This window comes from Cydia pomonella, chromosome 28 (assembly GCF_033807575.1).
Source record: "Cydia pomonella isolate Wapato2018A chromosome 28, ilCydPomo1, whole genome shotgun sequence".
Taxonomy (NCBI): domain Eukaryota; kingdom Metazoa; phylum Arthropoda; class Insecta; order Lepidoptera; family Tortricidae; genus Cydia; species Cydia pomonella.
The window spans coordinates 7,584,532-7,608,957 of record NC_084730.1 but is presented as its reverse complement, the minus strand read 5'-3'; the positions used below and the strand labels follow the sequence as shown (position 1 = coordinate 7,608,957).

The 24,426-nt window shown below is 35.7% G+C and overlaps 3 protein-coding genes across 5 annotated transcripts in view; 1 reads left to right on the top strand and 2 right to left on the bottom strand.

Moving 5' to 3' along the window:
* Window positions 1–9,969, bottom strand: part of LOC133533129 (ankyrin repeat domain-containing protein 50) — a 176,502-nt gene extending 166,533 nt beyond the window's left edge. For 2 of the 3 annotated variants that reach the window (XM_061872085.1, XM_061872089.1), the window contains exon 1: window positions 7,488–9,969. The gene's annotated coding sequence lies outside the window, so the exon portion shown is untranslated. The remainder of the gene's footprint in view (window positions 1–7,487) is intronic. The other variant, XM_061872086.1, reaches the window with a different exon arrangement.
* A 7,384-nt stretch (window positions 9,970–17,353) lies between these two features.
* Window positions 17,354–17,833, bottom strand: LOC133533029 (U6 snRNA-associated Sm-like protein LSm2). The gene has a single exon (XM_061871941.1). It carries the CDS (start codon window positions 17,728–17,730, stop codon window positions 17,443–17,445), a length of 288 nt encoding a protein of 95 aa, XP_061727925.1. The 5' UTR covers window positions 17,731–17,833; the 3' UTR covers window positions 17,354–17,442.
* A 4,400-nt stretch (window positions 17,834–22,233) lies between these two features.
* The window catches only part of LOC133532892 (uncharacterized), a 63,131-nt gene continuing 60,938 nt past the window's right edge, over window positions 22,234–24,426 (top strand). Inside the window, exons 1-2 of the mRNA XM_061871752.1 lie at window positions 22,234–22,553; window positions 22,760–22,911. Coding sequence (XP_061727736.1) covers window positions 22,461–22,553; window positions 22,760–22,911 — 245 coding nt within the window. The 5' untranslated portion in view covers window positions 22,234–22,460. The remainder of the gene's footprint in view (window positions 22,554–22,759; window positions 22,912–24,426) is intronic.

The following is a 24,426-nucleotide window of genomic DNA, read 5'->3' as shown; positions in this document are numbered from 1 at the left end:
GAATATATTCGGAGATAATCGCTCTGAAAGAAAAAAATATGTGTGTGTGTGTGTGTGTGTGTGTCCCTCTAACTTTTGAACCGTAGGTCCAAAAAATATGAAAAAAATCGTGGAAGTAGAGCTTAAGAAAGACATTAAATTAAAACTATAGCGGACATAAAAAGACGTACATCCACAGTTCATCCCTTGGTTAACAATCTACTATACTTTAAGCTTCAGTTTAGCTTATTGTGACGGAAGAGTAACTACGGAACCCTACACTGAACATGGCCCGATATGCTCTTAGCCGGTTTATTTTATCTGGCCATTGCAAGTTCAAGTTAAATCAATTAAAATCCCGTAAAAGTAGACTGTTTTGTGTAACTCTTAGCGGGGTGAACTGTGTTTCGCGATAGAAATATGGCTGCAGATACCCTAGAGTGCATTCAATCCAGGCAGGCAAATGTTAATGCTATTTATTACCACTGAAAGCGGGCGAAAGGTAAATAGGGGGCGAGATGTGATTTAAGATATTACTAGAAGTGTCATGAACGATACACTAATTTCAACTTTTACGATTTTTCCACATTATTAAATTTAAAACGTCCTCGAAACGTCGGAGGTAATTTTTTTTTTTATACTACGTCGGTGGCAAACAAGCATACGGCCCGCCTGATGGTAAGCAGTTTCCGTAGCCTATGTACGCCTGCAACTCCAGAGGAGTTACATGCGCGTTGCCGACCCTAAACCCCCCTCCCCCTCGTTGAGCTCTGGCGACCTTACTCACCGGCAGGAACACAACACTATGAGTAGGGTCTAGTGTTATTTGGCTGCGGTTTTCTGTAAGGACGGAAACGCAGAAACGGAATACGCGATTAAGTCCCGTTTCTATAATTTAATAATGTCATGATTCATGAATGATGTTCATTAGGGTGGTCCACGTTTATATGGAATAAAAAACACACATTCATAGGTTTTAATAAAAAAAAAACAGACGACTTTTTTTTTTCCATATAAAGCATTTACGAAAGCGACTGCCATCTGTCCTTCCAACCCAGAGGGTAAACTAGGCCTTGTTGGAATTAGTCCGGTTTCCTCACGATGTTTTCCTTCACCGAAAAGCGACTGGTAAATATCAAATGATATTTCGTACATAAGTTCCGAAAAACTCATTGGTACGAGCCGGGGGCATTCTACCTTTGAAGTTGAGTGGAACGCACGTCGCTTAAATATCGATCTCTGCTACGGTTTGAAATAACGAATCCGTAATCGAATTTTGACTTCGTCTCTTTGTGTTCCTCGACTATTATAAAATCACTGTGGTGTTTAATTATGTTTTTAAGTGTACCCCGAATTGGGGTCCAAAGTCCAGAGTGACTTTTTTTTATTGGCTTCCTGCTTGCCGCCCGCTTGCCGTTTTGCTACTGGCGTGCTTCTGGCCCTTTCCCCGACTCAGCGCCACGAAGTTGCAGCTGCGCTGAACTCAGCGCTGACCAGAAAAATCGGCGCCTACCACCTCGGCACCGTCAGGGGAGTACCCTGGCTACGAACGACTTGCGGAATCCGATCTTGCATAGTATTAGCGCGAACCACGCTATTATACCCATTTTACCAACTGAGCTGTTTGTGGTAATAAATATTTTGAGCGTTCTTCTGCCTCCTCATTTATAATTCCTCATACCTAAAGAGACGTTTTAGGAGGTAGAACTAACCAAACGCGACACTGGCCCGCGACCTCCGGATTGCAAGTCGCACGCTCCTACCGCTAGGCCACCAGCGCTTCTAGCGCGTACGAAATACAATGCCGCTCGAAATATTTCCAAAATATTATTATGCTATGGTAGTTGGGACTAAATTTAATAAATATAATCTTACAGAATTGTTTTACAGCACTAAAACCTACGTCTAGTTTAAGTTTGCGTTTATATCAAAAATACACACTGTAGAGGGTTTGCACTTCCAGAAATCTAGATCATCCCGAGATCGCAGACAGGGGGGCAGCCGTTACTATATTGGGGAGCATTGATTGAGGCGCCGTCTACGTCCACCCTTCACTTGAGGGCTCATTGAAAAATAAAATATGGATTCGAGCTTTATTTACTTGCTGCGTTTATAACCCTTAAAATACATACTTATACTTTATACCTAGTCGATAATTGATATTGACAAATCTCTTACACCTATTTTGCGTCACCGCCATGGCCATTTTAATAATGCAATTTGTATTCAATGCCGATTGCTTAGCAAATATAGATACTTCCTATTCCTAGGGCATCTCTTTGTTTAGTGTAAATAATGTCATGTAATGAATTCATGATTAACCAGAACATTTGACACCCATAAACGAAATCAGGGTTGCAAGGTAAGCGGAAGTGAATTACCGTATTTACAGTACATACGGTGCTACTTTACTGCACTGGTGCGGAAATTAGCATATTACGTTACTATGTCGAACATTTAAAGGGCCATATGTACTGTAAAATGTTGTACGATACATGTGCGAATAGGTAATTCGCATTCGAGTCGATTTAAAACACTCCCGTCGGTCGCGTTTTAATTTATCGCCACTCGTTTCGAATTTCCTATTTTTCGCACTTGTATCGTAATGTACTATTGAGTGTCAAACATTATCGTACCGCACCAATAAAACCAAATACAACGGACCCGCTGAAGATTTCAAAAACCGAATGAATAATGCGAGTTCATATCTGCATAACTGTAAATTTTGAATATTTAGTTTTTAGGGTTCCGTAGCCAAATGGCAAAAAACGGAACCCTTATAGATTCGTCATGTCCGTCTGTCTGTCCGATTCTGTCACAGCCACTTTTTTCCGAAACTATTAAAGCTATACTGTTCAAACTTGGTAAGTAGATGTATCCTATGAACCGCATTATGATGTTTACACAAAAATAGAAAAAAAACAATAAATTTTGGGGGTTCCCCATACTTGGAACTGAAACTCAAAAAATCTTTTTTCATCAAATCCATACGTGTGGGGTATCTATGGATAGGTCTTTAAAAATGATATTGAGGTTTCTAATATCATTTTTTTCTAAACTGAATAGTTTGCGCGAGAGACACTTCCAAAGTGGTAAAAAGTGTGTCCCCCCCCCCCGTAACTTCTAAAATAACAGAATGAAAAATCTAAAAAAAATATATGATATACATTGCCATGCAAACTTCCACCGAAAATTGGTTCGAACGAGATCTAGTAAGTAGTTTTTTTTTTAAACGTCATAAAAATTTAAATTTTTTTTTTTTTCATCAAACCCATACGTGTGGGGTATCTAGGGATAGGTCTTCAAAAATGATATTTAGGTTTCTAATATCATTTTTTTCTAAACTGAATAGTTTGCGCGAGAGACACTTCCAAAGTGAAAAAATGTGTGTGTCCCCCCCCCCCCCCCCCGTAACTTCTAAAATAACAGAATGAAAAATCTAAAAAAAAGATATCATATACATTACCATGCAAACTTCCACCGAAAATTGGTTTGAACGAGATCTAGTAAGTAGTTTTTTTAATAAGTCATAAAATAAAAAAAATTTTTTTTTTTTTCATCAAACCCATATGTGTGGGGTATCTACGGATAGGTCTTCAAAAATGATATTGAGGTTTCAAATATCATTTTTTTCTAAACTGAATAGTTTGCGCGAGAGACACTTCCAAAGTGGTAAAATGTGTGTCCTAAGTGGTAAAATGTTGAACGAGATCTAGTAAGTAGATTTTTTTTAATACGTCATAAATGGTACGGAACCCTTCATGCGCGAGTCCGACTCGCACTTGTTTTAACCAGTGGGGTACACACCATACGATAAATAAATATAGAATTGACTAACTACTGCCCTCGACTATGTCAGCGTTAAAAATATCCTAAATTCAAAATTCAAAAATTTATTCTGCAAGTAGGCCTCAAGGGCTCTTTTACAAGTCAATACAACATTTATAGTAACATCATATAGTGACATGAAAAATACATAACAACATTTATAAATACAACAGCCAATACCTGGGTAAACATTACATTATAATAATCTTAAAATAAATAATTACAATACAATAGAGATGTATAGTCTCTATAGTTAAAAATACATTAAATCTGGAGATGTAAAAGGTCCCCAATGTCAGAGTACTAATACTAATAAGATTTGGAAGTGTAAAGTCTCTCCAAGTGTCAAAATAAAATTTATACTGAATAAATAAATCGCGTCTGGTCTGGATTCTATGTTTTTTCTCGAGTCTCAAAATATGTCCTTATCAAATTTCAGTAAATCAGTTCAGGGGTTTAAGTATGTAGAAATAGACAGACAGCTAGAGCTACTATCGCATTTATAATATTAGCACAGAATAAATAATAGTACTGCCAAACAGAAAGGAAACTTCCTACAAAACTGAAGTTTGACAGCGATTCAGGGACGAATCATGTTGTCCCTTTCTAATGTATGGCACTATAACCCTTTCGGCTATGTAGGGTTGTCAAAATTCAAGTCATTATATTATCTATGGTTGTGCACGCAAAGGAACTTTTATTTTAAAATATTGATTGATAAATTTATTTATGATAAGCCTTCTCCAACTTAAGATTGATTCACTTTTCCCCAGAAATCGTTATGATAATGATAAGTAACCATTCTTATCTTTCTTTCATAGAAATTGATATACTTGATATAGCAGTAAAAGAAAAGGAAAACTAAACTGTTATGATCAATATTTCAAATATCCTTTAGCCCTTCATATGGCACACTTAAATATGATAGTAGTGATAGGTTCTTATTTGTTTCCCGTGGTAATTTCATGTTTATAGACATTCCTAAATGGACCATAAGAAAAACAGTGCTACAATATTACATTTAGGGAGGCTTGTCAATTACCTTCCGAATGATCGCATATCTAGAATACCTACACGAGCGAATTTTAAAGAACTAAAATTTTTTTTTGACCCAAATGACACTCTTATTTAGCCTTATTGGTGTTGGCGCCATAGATTATCTTAAATATGTAAGCTTAAAGCTATGGTAATAAATGAGAGTAAATCCTAGCTACTCTCTACTGAAATAAATTGGTTGAAAGTACTGGGAAAAAATATCTCAGAAATTACTTGTAATTCACCAATTTTTCGCAGTATTATACGATATCGCAGTATACTAAGAAATACAAACAATAATAATTTTTGGAACTTAGCGATGATGAGGGTTGAATTTGGGCTATAAAACGATTAAAATGCTGACAAACAAAAAGCATTTAAGCCTTTGAAAAGATGTTGTATTTATTTTTAGTCAAATATTTTATTGACATAGAACTTACATTGTGCATCAAAGTAATCATGTGTCCCATATTTAGTATTGTCCATTATTTATTTATTTATATTAAGTCAGGCAACAAGGCCCATATTTGTTATGTCCCAGGGAATGTTATAGATCTGATCTAATACATACATTTTAAATTTTTATTTCTGCTGTTTTTTTTTTCTGGGAAAAAGCCTCTTCCAGCTGTTTCCATCTGACTTTATGCAGTAGCAACAATTTCGTCCTACCACCTGGCTCCTGGTCCTCTCTTTCTAGAGCCCATTTATTTTAATTGAATATAATAACTGAATAGGTGAGTCCACACAGAGCGAGCATACGCGCGAGGCAATTTTCTCACGCTCAAACCGGCCAGTGTAGACGTGCCTCCACCGAGGCAGCGCACTGTGGGCTGAAATTCGGCTTTCATTGACATAGAAACCGAAGTTGTTATTTTTACGTTTTTTTTATTAAAATAGGTTTTGTCCAGCATTGTTATGGTAACCTATGAATTTTAGACAATTTGGAATGAAAATTGTGGAGTTACGATTTTTTTTCAAAATAAATGTATGGAGCAGGAACAAGAAATCATCATTACTCAAGAACCGCAAAACAAACCGTAATATCCTCGCAGGTGGTTATACTACGAATTATTTGTGATTTTTTGGCTTACTACATATATCCGCCACAGGTGCGATTTTTTAAATATTCGGTTTGCATTTGACTTAGAGTTTAGCAGTGAATACTTGCCTGTGCACCATGATTGCACAGCTAACTTGCAATATTCTACTTTAATTCGATGCATCAGGGAAAATAGTTGACGGTTGTGTTTTTAAATAAACAGATTAAGAGAGGTGTATGAGTGTCCACTCAGTAAATTGAACAGGCCTTATTGGAGCTTCGTTGATTGTGTCCTTTAAAAATTAAAACTTAGAATAAGTTCATTTTATTTTACGTTTTTTGTACTAAATTTGTTTTATTTTGTACCACCTATGCGCTGCCACCTATAGCTAGTAGGCAGTGGCTCAACAGGACAATTAAAAGTAAGAAACACATTAATTGGGTAAACAATAGTAATGGCTCATTATGGATAATTCCCACGTTGACTAAGATTAAATATGCATTAAGTTACTGTAGTTTCACACACTTTCAGTTTTTAACTTTTTGTATTATGTAACTAATGATTTTTAAAAGGAATTGTTCTTCTTCCTTACATTTTTTAAAAGTAGAATAAAAACTTAAAACAATATGTACAATAATGGTTCCTTAAAATCTAGTTATCAGTGTATGTTACAGCTTAGCAGTATAAACAGTTTTCTAGTATATTCTGGATTCTGGTGTAGGATTTTAAGTAGAAGAGCAGAAATTTGATCAGACAGTAATTTGACAATTTTTCAACAAAGAGCGAGCGAGCAAGCAAGTACGTGCGAGGCAATTTCCTCACGCACAAACCGGCCACTGTAGACGTGCCTCGGCCGAGGCGGTGCGTACGTTTTCCTCGCCCTGGCTATTGTTTTTGTGTTGGCATCAAGACTTTTTTGTTGAATAATGTTTATATGGCAGTATTATACAAGGTTAATATGAAAATAAAAAATTTTGGTCATTTTTATACATTGTATGGAAGAATCGCATGAAAAATCGGGTTACAGTTACAGGAATGACCTGAAATTTATTTTCAGTGTTTTGGGATAAAAGAAACTGATTTAGGGGTATGCATTATTAATTTCTGAAAATCGTAAAAGGGACACCCTATTGTATTGTATTGTATACGGGCGATTTTCCGCAACTCGACGACTTGCGCCTATTTTGCGTGATAAAGGGACACCCTAATAGGTTCTTTGTATTTTCGGTATTTATACAAGGTGTAAAATATTTTTGAAAAGACCTATTTGCAAACTCACCACAAATTACATTTACTTTAATGGCACTACCTTTCTACCATTCAAAGGAGACATTGAACTAGCAGGTTGAAGATCACATATCAATAAACATTACCATAATAATAAACTGTTTGTCGGCGGCATCATAATAAAGTAACACATCCGACCTGCATTCCGTTAATTGAAGATAATGAGATGCCGACATATCGCGGAAATTAACACCTAACATAAACATTTGAAATAAAACAAAAGGACTGTGACTCATCAACACAACATACTGTAAGCAGATGTGTGAAAAAGTAATATAAAACTAACTCATGATGAAAACAATAAAAAAACCAACTTACTTTTTTAAAACCTGAAGCTGAAGCCAGGCCAAGGAAAGTGTTTTAGTCTCTTAAAAAAACACTGATAACTACACATAAATATAAGAGCAATGAACCGAAAAGACGTCACTTCACTTTACACCCACGATTACAACCTTTCACGTCCATTTTGTGCGATAATATCAATTAATTATTTACATTAGGAATCACATGTTAGACGCTGTAAGAGTATGATGTATGAAAAATTATATGTATTGACGTTTTTCTATCTTTTACCAGTAAACGCGTTCATCGTTTATTGTTAAAACTGAGGCACACTACACACACTCGCGGCGAGAAATGTTTATAGAAAGCTTTAATTCAAGGAATACGATACGAAGACAAAATAAATGAGACGAGCGTAAAGTAGATGAGACTATAGTATACAACAAATTGTAGCGATATAAAAATGTTGACAGCGTCAAAAAACAAAACTTACTACTTGTTATTTTTACCACTAATTACTTGAGAAATTATGAAACTGCGCAAGGTATTTAGGTATTAAACAAGAAGAAATTGCAAATTAGTAGAGCAAAAATATGATAGTAATGAGAATAAAATATTACCACTACAACTAATACTGCAATGACAAGGCAACCCTTTGCTACTAAATTTTATTGCAATGGTTAAAAATAGATGCAATTAATTTATGTTATTAGTGTGTGTAGCGATATTTTTTTTGTCTCAATAAATTAATTCAAAATATGAGTACTAAATCACAGATCATTAATTAAAACCTATGAATATAAAATACCCATGCTCGTTAGCTTTACACTTAGTGTAGCTACTGAGCAATAGATGGCGCTGTTTATACTTAATGTTGCAATTCAAAAATAGATGGCGTGGTTATCTCGCTTTTGTAGATATCACATTTGCGAAGTTAGGTATACTCTGGCACGGCGACCTTGTCAGAAGAAAAAGGCGGCAAATTTAAAAAGTGTAGGCGCGAAGGTTTAGGTTGTGGTTTAGGTCAAGCCCATAGAAAATTTGAATGTCGCGCCTTTTTAGGCAAAGGCCAAATGGCAAAAAACAGAACCCTTATAGATTCGTCATGTCCGTCTGTCTGTCCGATTCTGTCACAGCCACTTTTTTCCGAAACTATAAGAGCTGTACTGTTCAAACTTAGTAAGTGGATGTATTCTATGAACCGCATTAAGATTTTCACACAAAAATAGAAAAAAAAACAATAAATTTTGGGGGTTCCCCATACTTAGAACTGAAACTCAAAAAATCTTTTTTCATCAAACCCATACGTGTGGGGTATCTATGGATAGGTCTTCAAAAATGATATTGAGGTTTCTAATATCATTTTTTTCTAAAATGAATAGTTTGCGCGAGAGACACTTCCAAAGTGGTAAAATTAGTGGCAAAGCGTAATTGCAGTGTGCAGTTGGTGACACCTCAACATGTTTCAGCAGCATTTCGTGGGAGCTTTAGGTACATGGCAACCAAATGCTGGAACAACATTCCTCCACCGCTCAGAAACCTACAAAATATAGTGACTTTTAAAACTAAGCTTAAGCTATCTACTTTACAACACCAGCGGCAACAGGAGACTTTAAGACAGGACACTAGTTTTTTTTAATATTGTTTTTATTCCAATAATTGTATGTCTTCTGTACTTGTGAGCAACTCCAATCGATAATATTATAATATATTTACCTGTTTTTCTGTCCTATCCTCACGTTTCAGTCAATGTGTCTGTATAATGTCATAATGTATAATGTTATAATGTTGTTAGTTGTCATTTGTTTTATCGCTGCTTTGCAACTCTTGCGTCACCGTTGTGCGTGATATTTATGTTATTTATGTTATTTTATCTTCTTAATGTACACAACTTGTAACCGAAGAGCCAAGCTTTACTTTACTTTATTTTGATTATTTTTTATTATCATTCATGGGTAAACACTCTCACTTTGGCGAAGTTAACACATTGTTATGGTAGTTATAAAACCTTAATCACCTAGGTGGTATCCTTAGTTTTAATATTGTAAGATTGAATTGAATGTCTGTTTAATTTCTTGCCATGTAAACACGTTTATTTTCGTTCATGTTTTGCACTGATGCTAGTAAGTAGTAAACTAAAAAGTAAGTAATAAATGGTCTTGTTATCGTTGTTATCTGTATCTATCAGCACGCGTACGACATGGCCTCTTTTCTCATCATGACGTCTCGCCGTCAGACTAGATGGCGTTGATCGCCGCCCTTTCGCCGCCGCAAAGCCGCGTTCAGTTTTATGTTTTATGTTTATGCCGTGTCGTACAGCTGCGTTCGTGACCCACAAATGGTCTCGCCGGAAGATCAGCGCTGACTTTTGGGTTAGCATTAATGCTGAGGCGGGACCATTTCGTGGTAAACTATTTATTTATTCTATATTTCTTCCTTTTGTTATGTTGTTATACTTTTGTATGTCATAGTTTATCACGAATAAATGCTATGATTTCTGATTTCTGATTTCTGATAAAATCAAATCAAAGGAAAAAGAACATCTCATAAATATCAGCAACTACAACCTAGCGGCATCAATGTCTCGAGTCAACTACGCGGGAGGAGGCTGCTGCATACTGCTGCGCGACGAAATGGAATACGTCGAGCGAAAGGACATTATGGACTACTCTATCGAATACGTAATTGAAATTGCTGCTGTTGAATTAACTAAATTAAATGTAATACTTATAGTAATATACTGGAATAGTCGATTACCTGACATATTTTATACACAATTAAAACTTGTTCTAGAATTTTTAAATAAGAAATATACTAAGAAAAATATAATATTAGGAGGTGATTTTAACATAAATATTTTAGAAAATGATAAAAAATCGTTGGATTTATTACACTGTATGGTACAATACAATTTTAATCAACACATACATGAACCAACGCGAGTAACAAATAATTCATCTACCTGCTTAGACTTAATATTTACCAATTTTACGGGAAAGTCTATATCAACATATGTATATGATTTCGGTTTGTCTGACCATAAAGGCACTATAATACATATAAATAAGCAACAAAATACCCATAAAATGACGTGGAGAAGCCAGAAAAGAATCTTTAACAAGAAAAATATGTATGATTTTAAAGCACATCTGCAAAAAATTGAATGGAATAAAATACTAAATAGTGATAATAATATTAATGACAATTACAACAACTTTGAATTTATACTAAAGAACATTCTCGACATTTGTATACCTATTAGAAAAATAAAGTTTGGACTAACACCTAAAAAAACATGGCTATCAAAAGGCATTAAAATATCGTGTAAATCGAAAAGACTTCTTAAAATCCTTGTTTCGTACACAAAAAATCCGATCCTAACTAAGCACTACAAGCAGTATGAAAAGGTACTAAAACGAGTTATCCTTAATTCCAAGAGAAACCAGTACATTAAAGAAATAAGTAGTTCTAAAAACATATCTAAATCTATGTGGCGGATAATTAAAGAACGCACTAACAAAAATGTAAAACTGCAAAAGCATAACATTGAACTGGATATCCATAATAATATTACGTCCGATCCAAAGCAGGTTGCGAATGCATTCAATACATTTTTTGCGTCAGTTGGAGGGGACAGCGGGGGACCCGCCCCGCGCGGGCGACCCGTACGCCAGCCGGTTTCCAACACAATGTACCTTCGCCCGGTCGAGCCGCTTGAAGTAAACAAGATAATTAAGGAATTAAAAGATAAGTATAGTTACGGCATAGACGAGCTACCATCTGCATTGATTAGGTTATGCGCTGATGAACTGACTTTACCATATTTTATCCTGATTAATCAATCTTTTTTAGAAGGAATATTTCCCGACAGATTAAAAATTTCCGTCATAAAACCGATATATAAAAAAGACGGCAAATCAAACCCTAGCAACTATCGACCTATTTCTCTTTTGCCCGCGTCCTCAAAGGTGTTTGAAACGGCAATGTCTAAACGTCTTTACTCATTCTGCGAAAAATACGATGTTTTTGACGACTGTCAGAACGGCTTTCGTAAGAACCGATCCACTGTCCTTGCTACTTATAAATTTATACAGGAGGTGCTAAATACCCTAAATAACAAAAAATATGCAGTTGGAATCCTTCTAGATATGTCTAAAGCATACGACCGCGTACAATGTAACCTACTATTAGATAAATTATACGACATAGGAGTGAGAGGAATAACACATAAATGGTTTGCTTCCTACCTAACAAATCGTAAGCAATACGTTGAAGTCCAATACCACGATCATAACACGAGCTTAATAACAAATGTTAAATCAGACGAGCAAACCATCAACCACTCTATACCACAGGGAAGTGTAATTAGCTGTTTGTTATTTATAATTTACATAAACGAACTCCCTAAAGTCATAGACAAATCATGCGTGTTGTTTGCGGATGACGTTTCAATCCTGACATCATGTTCAAATAACGACAGTCTGGACGCTGACCTTAATGACACAATGAATAAAGTAGTAAGTTGGCTCAATGACCACAATCTGGAATTAAATCTAAACAAAACAAAAATCATGCAATTTAAACCAGCACAAAAGCGCGCTTTAGAAATTGATTATTCGTTTAACGGTTATAAACTGGACTGTGTAGATACCTTCACCCTACTAGGCTTTGATATTGACACAGGCATAAACTGGAAAGCACATGTTCAGAAAATCAAGAATAAAATGCTCAAATTCATCTATGCCCTGCGAGAATTAAAAAAATCGACTAGTCTACACTCGGCAAAAATAGCCTATTATGCATATGCCTATTCTTGGCTCAAGTACGGTATCATCCTTTGGGGAAATAGCACAGACGTAAACGATTTATTTTTGCTTCAGAAGAAATGCATACGCATCCTCGCAAATATATGGAGTCCAGAAAGCTGTAGACCACATTTCATTAAGTACGAAATTCTAACCCTAACCTCTATGTATATTTTCGAAATTTGTAAGTTCGTAAGAAAACATTCGGACCTATTTACAAAATTAGTCGACCAGCCCCGACGCTTCGAAACAAGGTTTAAACATAATCTAGCTTTGCCTTCAACCTCTAAACTCAAACTCCATAGTACAAGTCCAAACGTCATGGCAGTTAAAATATATAACCACCTTAAAAATGATATCAAGGCTCAAAAAAATTACAAACAATTTAATAAAATGTTGAAAGACTTTCTGATAAATAAATGTTACTACAACTTACAGGACTTTTTTGATGATGATGTTACAGACACCTTCTAAGCAATTATAATTAACTATACTTAATGAAAACAATTTATTTACAAACTTACCTACATTTATAACCAAAAACTAAATCTGTATTATGAATATTGTACATTAATTAATTTATTTGTTTGACATTTATTAGTGATCTCATGTGTAATATAATAATTGCTTCATGACTTTCTTAAATAAGTAGATAATTTTGATAATATGTTATGAGTTATGAATAATAAGATATTATATGCTGTGCCCTTGCAGGGTCCATGTGAGACATTGTATATCATATTGTATAACATCTGTACTGTACCATGGTTGCAATAAAGAATGATTATGATTATGATTATGAAAATGTGTGTCCCCCCCCCCCCCCCGTAACTTCTAAAATAACAGAATGAAAAATCTAAAAAAAATATATGATATACATTGCTATGTAAACTTCCACCGAAAATTGGTTTGAACGAGATCTAGTAAGTAGTTTTTTTTTAATACGTCATGAAATAAAAAAAAATTTTTTTTTTCATCATACCCATACGTGTGGGGTATCTATGGATAGGTCTTCAAAAATGATATTAAGGTTTCTAATATCATTTTTTTCTAAACTGAATAGTTTACGCGAGAGAACCTTCCAAAGTGAAAAAAAGTGTGTCCCCCCCCCCTGTAACTTCTAAAATAACAGAATGAAAAATCTAAAAAAAATATATGTATGTATGTATGTATGTATATACTTTATTGTACATAGAAATAAAAACACGAAAAACACAGTTACAGAGTAAATTAACCTTTTGAACGCCGCTTAGGATGTCATCGGACGTGCCCGTGTCGCCGCCTATACTAAGTAATAACAAACTGTGTAGTGCTTGCCACATAACTTACGATAACATATTTTATTGTTTATAGTTTACAGTGATTAACTTCATTTTTTACCACCTTATCATTAAAAAAAAATATTATAATAATTAAATCACGTTTACCAATGTCTTTTTTATGGTTTCGTTCCTTTATTAATGGATTGAATCTGTGAATTTTACCAGCTATGCAAATTTATTGATGGACTTTGCTACATCACTATTATTTTTTATTTCGTATCTGTGACGTCATGAGCGGTCTACTATTTCAGACATTGGCGAAGGCTTCATTGTATTTTCGTTGATAAGTTGACACTAGTAGGGAGAGGATTGATCACATTAGAAACGTATCGAATCTGAAAATTTCAACGTTGTTTGGCATAATAAATCATGAAATTTTACACAGTAACACAATTCTTTTGATAAATAAATATTGTAAACTCAATATTATTATAGTATTCAAAGTTTTAAAACTACTAAATAGTACCTTCTTATATATTTTGTTGACCTAACATAACTTTGAAATATCGAGTAATCTACACCACTAAAATTTTCTAAGTTATATCTTTGACGTCACATGCGGTCTCATTTTTAAGACGACGGCGTAGTCTGTATTGATTATTATTGCGGAATATAATAACTTAGTAGGGATTACCGATGAACCACGATAACAGAGTCTCGCCTTATTTATCGATTCAAATATCTATCATCGATGAAAAAAACCGACTTCACGAAACCCTGGAAGGTAGGCACTAGTACAATTCAAATATATTTATTTCTAAGTTCAACTTTGAAAACGTCCAAGGACTCAATATGTCCAAGTGTCAAAATGTCCAAGGGTCAAAACATCCATGGAATCAAAATGTCCAAAGAGTAAATGGTAAAGTGGAACTGCTTGGATCGGGATCACAATGACAAGGATTAGGTACTCGATCATTTACTGCGAGGCCATCATGGCATGTCGTGTTGCTAGAGTCAAGTTTCTGGACGCTGAACGTGCACCTAGAACTGCAGAAGGAGTCTCTGCATGGCAATTGCGTATGAAGCGAATGTATCAACACTTGTTGTGGCTACTTAAGTCATTGGGTAACTTGATTCAGTTAAGGACAGATTCTGGTTACGGCAGATTATTTTTATGACAGATTCAGTCATTGAAAAAGTGTCTACCAAATCTATCATTCATGGATCTATAAAATATTTTACAGTACATATGGTGCTACTTTATAGCACTAGTGCGAAAATTAGCATATTACGTTACTGTGTCGAACATTTAAAGGGCCATATGTACTGTAAAACGTTGTACGATACATGTGCGAATAGGTAATTCGCAACTCGTGTCGATTTAAAACACTCCCTTCGGTCGTGTTTTAATTTATTGCCACTCGTTTCGAATTTCCTATTTTTCGCACTTGTATCGTAATGTACTAATATGTATAGACAATATAGTAGGTGACGCCAAACCGCATCAGACCGGTAGGTCAGGATTATTGGTAACAATCAACCAGGGTCGCGTTTTATAAATCTTCAGCGGACGACATTGTAGAATAATAGACAACTTACGTCATAATTTTATAAGAACATATCGAAGTGATAAAATAGGTTAGCTAAGTAAGGTCAGTCGCATGCATAAATCTTACGTCGTAAATCTAAACATCGAATGAGAAAGTCGACGTAGATATTTCAATACCAATCATCGTCACATCACTGGTGTCTTTTAAATAAGACTTTGGCTACGAGACTTGGGGTAAAATCATACATAATCTAATGGTATAATTAAAGTTTATTTTCAACTAGAAAATATAATAAAATCAACAGATCAGTCTCACTGTTACTTAATTAACAATTACTGCGACTTACTTATGCAAAGAACCAAAGTAAACTTTATTAAAGTAAAGAATGTCTTGAGAAAAACATGAAAAAAATTGTCTTATTTATCAGACTGCGGCGACACGAGCTGGGTATTGATTGTCTGATATATCAGACTACGGCGGTCAAAAGGTTAAATACAACAAAGGCGAACTTATCCCTGTATGGGATCTCTTCCAGTTAACCTATATATATATACATTACCATGCAAACTTCCACCGAAAATTGGTTTGAACGAGATCTAGTGAGTAGTTTTTTTTTTTACGTCATAAAATTTTAAAAAATTTTTTTTCATTAAACATATACGTGTGGGGTATCTATGGATAGGTCTTCAAAAATGATATTTAGGTTCCTAATATCATTTTTTTCTAAACTGAATAATTTGCGCGAGAGACACTTCCAAAGTGGTAAAATGTGTGTTCAAAACTTCAAAGTGGTAAAATGTTGAACAAGATCTAGTAAGTAGATTTTTTTTAATACGTTAAATTGTACGGAACCCTTCATGCGCGAGTCCGACTCGCACTTGGCCGCTTTTTCTATTGACGAGTTGGGTGTTCCACTGTAAGTACTGAGAATATTGGTGAGTTCATAAAAAAACATCCATAATAACAAACGCAAATAGCATGTATAAACTGGATAGTGGAAATTGCTTGTAAGCTAGAATAAGTTTAGGCCCGCTATGACACCTATTCAAATATTCTCTGGTATGTAAATAAAATATAAGTACATACTGCAGTGATAGCTCTCTGGCTGAATTATTGAAAGAGGCAGAGACAGAAATGGTTGTATTTAGCCGACAGTTTTTAGCAGATTGGGCCACTATGCTTGTGTGTCTTATGTATAAATAAGTAAGTGTAGGAGTTGAAAATAGAGTTCCAGTTACTCTGGTTATAATATTAGCGGAAAATCGTTGAGCATTAGCCTTTTTGTTTGCCGCGATATCTATTTTCGAGTAGCAGTACTGAGAGTTCCGCTACTTGACACTAGATGTCGACTGCGAAAATAATAAGTATTTTGGTACCAAAATCGATGTATGGAGTGAGCAGTCTATTACTTCTTATTTCTCTATATCTCAATGGAAGATCAGCACTGGCATAGAGAAATAAGTAACCATATAGTGCTCACTCCATACAAAGATAAAACCTATATATAAGAAGTTTTAAAGTTGGCCATAGCAAAAGAGACCACTATCTTAAACTAGACCTGGTCATTAACCTCTTGTATGCACCTGTCAAAAATTTGACATTTAGCAGCCATGACATCTTCATGTTCATGTTGAATTTTGTTGTATATATATGGAGCAGATCTGCTCCTAAGCATACCATAGGTTAAACAATATTATATTGGAGCTAGAGAACCCGAGTTCAACTTGGCTAGCTGCCGTTATAATGGGTAGCCACCCATTATAATGGCCTGGCATTTTAAAGGATTGTTAAGTCTGAAACTAGCTGACCACTCATCAGTATATTAGAGAAACCAATTGTCAAATAAAGTAAATTAATAATACTAGACTTATCAACCGGGATATAAACTGTGACTTCCTTTAATATTATTTTTGAGCTCCCTATATTTCGACGCATACAAGATGAATGTAACTGCATTTAAATATTGCTCAAAAATAATATAAAGGTAATCATGGTTTATATCCCGATGGATTTAAGTCTAGTGAAACTAACCATGAATCATTCAAAACTGTGAAGTAAACTTATTTTTTTGAAAAACTTGAATAGGTGCCCACAGCACTCCGCCTTGGCCGAGGCACGACTACACTGGCCGATTAGTGCGCGAGTAAATTGCCTCGCGCGTATGCTCTCTCTGTGTGGACCCGCCCAATAATCAATCAGAATCTATAGAAGTTATTTACATATTAATACCAGCTTTACCATACCTTGCATATAAATTGCATATTAACAAATTAAAACAAGCAGAATCAATATAGCATATTTTTATTTAAGCTTACACTTATTATTTACACGTACTTAACACTCCAAAACAAATTCTACGACTTTTAGGTTATGTTCATCTCGTAGAAACCGTCGCTTCTTTCCTAGCAGCGTCTTGCAAAAGCTGGGTGTCCACTTCGTCTGCTGGTAACTGGACGTAGCGGACTACAGAGCCTCTGATGAAACAGTTCTTCACTGACAACATATGAGGATATTTGTCTGGGTCGATGACGCTGATGTCCGAAAGCTTTATATTCAAGTATTGATCAACAGAATGTAATGTTCCACATATGCTAAGATCATTTTTTAACTCGACCACAACATCTTTTCCCACAAGAGACTTGAAAAAAGAGTAGAAGAGCATTTTTATGTACTAAAATTGTGAAAAGGCGGCACAACAGAGCACAACAGTCAAACAATTTTAAGTACCATAGATATTATAGACACTGACAATGTTCACAATGTTGACATTTGGCCAAAGAGTAAAGTAAGTATATATTTGGCAGTTTGTCTTTTTTTAACCGTATAAAGTTTGTTTTTATATTATCAAGTCTACAGAGAGACATGTCAAACAACCTTGCTAGGCAACTACCAAAGAACAGCTATATAAGTAAAAAGTAGGTATGTAAAGAAGGTTACATATCTTCACATCCACAATACTTTTTAGAATTTGGACAAATCTTGAAGTCCAATTCTTTGACTTAGCATGGTCAGTCTCGGTCCAAACAATGGTTTGGTAAACATGTCCGCTAATTGAAGATCAGAGGAAACTTGCTTCAAAACGAAGTCACCATTCTGTAAGCACTCTCGAATAAAGAAGTGTTTAATTCTAATATGTTTTGTCCTCTTGTGGAACTCGTAAGGCGGATTCTCGGAAAGCTTGATCGTTGATTCATTATCCACATAAATGGTTGGTTTTTCAATGAATCCAGCCAATTCCTCCAGAAGTTTTTTTAGCCATAACGCTTCTCTCGCAGTTTCAGTTAAAGCCACAAGTTCTGATTCGGTTGACGAGATTGCAACGGTTGGCTGCTTCTGGCTTTTCCACATTATGGGACCGTTGAACAGGAAAACCATCCCTGATGTTGAGTGGCCCGTAGACGAGTCGCCACCGAAATCAGCGTCACTGAAGCATATCAACTTCTTGTCCCGGCCTTTTGAAAATACCAATCCTTTGTTCACTGTACCTTTGAGATACCTAAAAATACGTTTGACTCTCATTACATCAATATTACTAGGTTTTTCCAGGTTTCTTGAGGCAACACTAACTGCATAGCTTATATCTGGCCTTGTAGCGACCATTAGGTACGCTAGAGCTCCTACGGCTTGACGATAAGGAAAAACTACATCATCATCCTCTTCGTCGTCTTTATTAACTTTTACTGCCGGGGTTGGCATTGCTTTGCAGTTATCCATTCCGAATTTATTGAGTATCTTCTCCGTGTATTTAGTTTGATTTAGCGTGATATTACCTTCTCTGGTTTTGTTAATCTCCAGTCCCAAAAAGTAAGACGCCGGTTTTGTGGTTATTTTAAATCTATTTTTTAACTCTTCTATAAATTTCCTTCCAGATTTTTCATTGACTGAAGCCACTAAACCGTCATCTACGTAAAGTGCAATTAAAACTTTATCACGCATGTACAGGCAGGGATCTTTCTTGCTTTGGGTAAAACCTGAGTTTATAAGGTATTCAGATATGCAAGCGTTCCAGCATAGTGGAGCCTGTTTAAGTCCGTACAAACTTCTTTTAAGTTTGCAAACTTTATTTGTACCATCAGTGAATCCTTCTGGTTGCTTCATGAATATGTCTTCTTTGACATCACCATTCAAGAATGCAGTAGATACATCAAATTGTTGAAGAACTAGGTTTTCTTGAGCTGCCATCCCTAAAACAGCTCTTATGGTACTGAGGCGGGCGACTGGGCTAAAGGTCTTTTGGTAATCGATGCCTGGTTTTTGCGTGAAACCTTTTACCACCAGCCTTGCCTTGTAACGTTCAATAGTGCCATCTGGATTGTTTTTAATTTTGTAGACCCATTTGCACGAAAGAGGTTTGCGGTTTTTGGGCGGACTAACTAGTTCCCAAGTTCGCATTTCATCCAGCGACTGCATCTCACTTTGCATGGCCTCTAACCATTTGGCTTTATCTTTGCTTATCATAGCATCTTTAAATGTTTGAGGTTCTGTTTCGTTATCCATATTTATAGCTGCCAAAACATAATCCTCTAATATTTTTGGCGTTTCTATGCGCGATCTATCACGAAGATCGTATGTCCTCCGTACTTCTACTTCCTCTGGTGCATGGACTGATGCATCGACATCCGAAACAGGTTCTGGTTCTGCTTCATGATATACCACATTATCATCTGCCTCGTTGTCTAATCCATTTACATTTTCTCCGTTCTCGTCGATCTCAACGGTCTCGTAAAATGGTTCGTTTTCATTCAGGTCATCAGGATTTTCTGTGGTATGGTCATAATTTTCGAAGTCATAGAATAACTCGTACTTGTTTTGTCCATGATTAGGTGAGAGGTAAGGAAAATCTTGCCCATTTTCGTAGAACATTTTGTTGAGAATACGAACATCTTTGGATATTATTGTTCGCTTCTTTGACGGAACATAGATTCTGAACGCTTTGGAAACTTCAGAATAGCCTGCGAACATTCCAGGTAATGCCTTAGGAGAAAATTTGCTCTCACGTTTTCCTTTCTTTAGGACAAAGGCTTTAGCACCAAAGATATATAGATGGTGTACACAGGGTTTCCTTCCTACCCATCTTTCAAATGGTGTTTGGTTATCGATACTTTGATTTATGCTCCGGTTAGACAAATAATTTGCTGTATATACTGCGTCTGCCCATAGACACATGGGGGCTTTAGATTCCAACATCATGCATCTCGCTTTTTCGATTAGAGTTCTATTTTTTCTTTCGGCAATGCCGTTCTGGTGAGCAGTATATGGAGCAGATAACCTTTTTGCTATACCATGTCTCTTTAAAAATGAGTCGAATTTTTGGTTCCTGTATTCTGTACCATTATCGCTCTGTAGGCATTTTATTTTATTTCCTGTGAAGTTCTCGACTTCTGCTTTATATTCTTCAAATTTCTGCAGCACTTCGCTTTTGTTTTTGATGAAATATACTCGGCAATATCTACTATAGTCATCGATGAAAGTTACTATATACTTATTGCCGTTCAGCGAAGGCTGTTTAAACGGACCGCAGACGTCACTATGGACGATTTCAAGACGTTGAGTCGTACGTGATACTTTCTTATCACTTGGCTTGCTGGGAGTTCTGGTCAGTTTTCCTTGTATGCATATTTCGCATTCTGCCAAAGAACTATTACTGTCAAAATTTAATCCAATCAGGCTTTCATTCTTTAAGGCTAACTTCAGGTCCTTTTCATTCATGTGTCCCATTTTGCAGTGCCATTTCATGATATCTGTAGACTCATCTTGTTTTCGATCATTATCAGCATTATCATCAGATTCTGCAGCATTGTTGGCTCTGGCAACATTATTGTTTTTAGTTTTCAAATAATATAGGCCATCATCGTCTCTGATTGCTTGCATTTGTACTCTTCGCTTGTGATCTTTAATTATTGCTTTTGTCTTTGTAAATAAAACAGTTAATCCCTTATCAGTAATTTTTCCAACAGGTAGGAGGTTAACGCACAGGCTTGGTACATAAAGTGCATCAGTTAAAGCAATTTTTCCTTCTTTAATTTCAATCAAAGCAGGCCCAGATCCTTTTATTTTTTGCAGTTTGGTCTTTTGACGCCAATCTTAATGTTTTTGAAGTATTTTTAATATTGGTAAAGGGCTTGTCCGAATATGTCATGTGTGATGTGCAACCACTGTCTAGAATCCAACTAGCTTTTGTTTTTTCATTCATTAAGTAGCAACTGTAGAGGTTCGTTTCGCTTTTAGGTTTGCTGAAACTGTTCTTAGGTTTTCTTTTTTTCTTGCTAGTATTATTTTTATTTTTCGACCAGCATTTTGTAGTGTCGTGGCCTTTCTTTTTACAGATCTTGCAAAACGCGTAGAATGCTTCTTCAGTGCTGTTGGAGTTGCTAGTGCTGGGGATATCTCGTCGACGAGCATCACTCTCTTCGATTATTTTGATTTTAAGCTTTTCAGGATCAGGCAGCGAGTCTTGAGACTCTATAGCTGTTCTAAAATTCTCGTAATCGGAAGAAAGGCTGTAAAGCATCATAATTGAAAGTAAGTCACTGTTGATGTCGATTTCCATCTCTTTTAATTTATCAACTGTGTCCATTATTTTCTTTAGGTGCTCTCGTACGTCTTCACCTTCTTCAAGTTTCGCTAGTAGCAATTGTTTTAAGAGAGTTGCCTTCCTGGCAGGACCCTTACTCGCATATATAGATTCGAGGGTGGTCCAGACATCTTTCGCAAATTTGCAGTTTTTTACTTGTCTTAGCTCCGACGGTGCTATTAATAGCATTAATTCTGACTTCGCCAGTTCGTCTTCGTCGAGTTCGGATTGTGTTGCATCTGCTTTAGGAGTTTCCGATACATGTTTCCATAATTTGTTTTAATTAAATACGCCTTGGCGTGTATGCGCCATGTATCATAATTTTCCTTGTCTAGGGCTTCTAAGCCCGCTTTAATACGTATAGTTGACATACCCTTTTTTTTCTCGTATTTCCGTTTTCGTGGAGATTTTACATTTCTCTTTTTCGCTCTGCTACCATATAAAGTTTGTTTTTATATTATCAAGTCTACAGAGAGACATGTCAAACAACCTTGCTAGGCAACTACCAAAGAACAGCTAAGTAAAAAGTAGGTATGTAAAGAAGGTTACATATCTTCACAAACCGTTATGGGGTTATGGCTTGGATGCACTAGCATTAAGCCCCTTAGCAGTTTGTCTCTTAAGGGCCTTCGACACAACCTTACCAAACGTTATAAAACCACGCACTGGCAAGTGAATTGATTTAAAAAACTCAAACCCATGAACGCGAACGAAATTTTTTCATGACAATTATGACATTTCGTTTTCTGTAAATAAGCGGGCAAAACCATGGCAAAACTGCTTTAGATTACAGATTTCATTAATAAATTACATTAATTATGGCTGATGTGAAAATTAAAGTAACATTCGTTATTCCTAAACATTGTAGCAACGAAAATGACTGTTCCGAAGACATGCTTATTGCCTATACGGTGAGTTATTGTATTCATATGTTTGTTTATAATAATTTGACCGGAATGTATTAATTCCCCAGTTGAAAATTGATGTTTTTTAAACTCTAGCTAATAAATGGAACTCTTTAGTCTCAGAAAATCGACGTTTTTAGTCAAAACTACACATTGATTCCACTGTTTCTGTTTTCTTAAGGAATCGATTTTAACAGTTGATTTTTCTTCAGGCATGTGAAAATCATCGTGGGGGAGGGCTCCAAGCACAGTGGGCGCATGAGAACTCACTCACATTTGACCAACCACCCATGAAAAATGACATTTTCGTGTTATCAGAGTTTGAAGGGGAATTGTATGAGACGTTGAAAGCTACAAAGTGTTTGTAAGTATTCTCTTCTAAGAAGTTTAGAATCAAAGATGCAAGTGGCAACATATTACTCACAAACGCAATTTTTGAAATCTAAGACTAGGGAATGCAAACTGGCAAATATTTCTATAGAAATTAGCAGTAAATTGGTAGATTACCATTGTTTTTCACACTAAGTTTTTACCAGTTCCATTCCCTACCTAAGACCCAGGTTGCTATACGTCTACTACTTAGGGTGACCACTAGCTGGCACGGTTGCATGGAGTGGGTGAGCAGGTTAGCAAAAAAACTGATGTGGACATGTGCAACAAATTTTATCTACTCTGTGCACCCACCAACACGATACTGACACCCGTACCTGAGTTAGTTGGTTAGAAGTCATATTGGTTAACTATGGGCTGGTTGAAGGCTTGGATGATGACAGAAAACCACCATGCGGATACCTTACCAATAAGTTGACTTTGCGCGGCAAAGGACCATACAGTGTTTTGTTCGCGCAGTTGGGACGGATGTGTATATATTTTAGTTGGCTCATGCGGTCATACTTTAATTTAATTATACTGCTCTAAACAGTTTCTATGGAACAGGAAATATTGTGATTATCGCAACAAATAATTAAGTAATGATGCATAGAATGTTATTAGTGCAGGGCCTGCCTGTAAACTGGTTGATCATACGATCGCTTGTTCAAAATGGCTCACAAGCCAAAATGCCAATTTACCGCGGTCAAACAATATCGAGACACAGCCTTAATGATACAAACTACTAGGGTTATTGACCGAGCATTAGGAATGGCCTATGTTGCAGCTTGGGCAAAAATGCTTGTCTGATGTTTTCCTCTACAGGCTGCAATTTTCAATCAATTCTCATGAAATTTTGTGAGCAGTTTCGATGATTAAATAGATTTATGGTCAATTCAGACTATGGAAATTTTTCAAAATGGTAGACCTATACATTTTTTAAGTTTAAAGCAATCCTCGCGAGGTCCACAGCTCACAGAGCCATAGTTATTAGATATTATCAACATTTTTTCCCTTTTTGGGCTTACATTTGTTATATAACACAAATCCCTTTCAATTAGTTTGTAAGCATTATTGTGTACTTTTATTATGTACCTATGTTTAAACTTTTTGAATAAACGTCTTTATTATTATTATTAAGTTCAACGTTTTTATTTGCTAGTATCATGGTCAGGTACAACATGATGGACAAAAAATAACATGGGTCAACACAATTCACCATTTTTAGTGGCATGAAATTAAAATATACAATTTGAAATAAGTAAATAAATAAATAAAATTAATGCCATTTCAATGAAAATAAAATAAAATCACAGTCATAAAGAATATAAAAATTTACAATGTCAACTTTTAACCTAGGTATATCAATTATTGGGATGTTCTTTTTATTATCAAAAAGTAAAATACTCTCTTTCATCTCATTATATTCAAATAATAAAATGGCAGGGGTCACACATCTTTTTTAAATATATTTTTGTTGTTGTTGGCCTAAGGCACCCCAGAGGTGCAA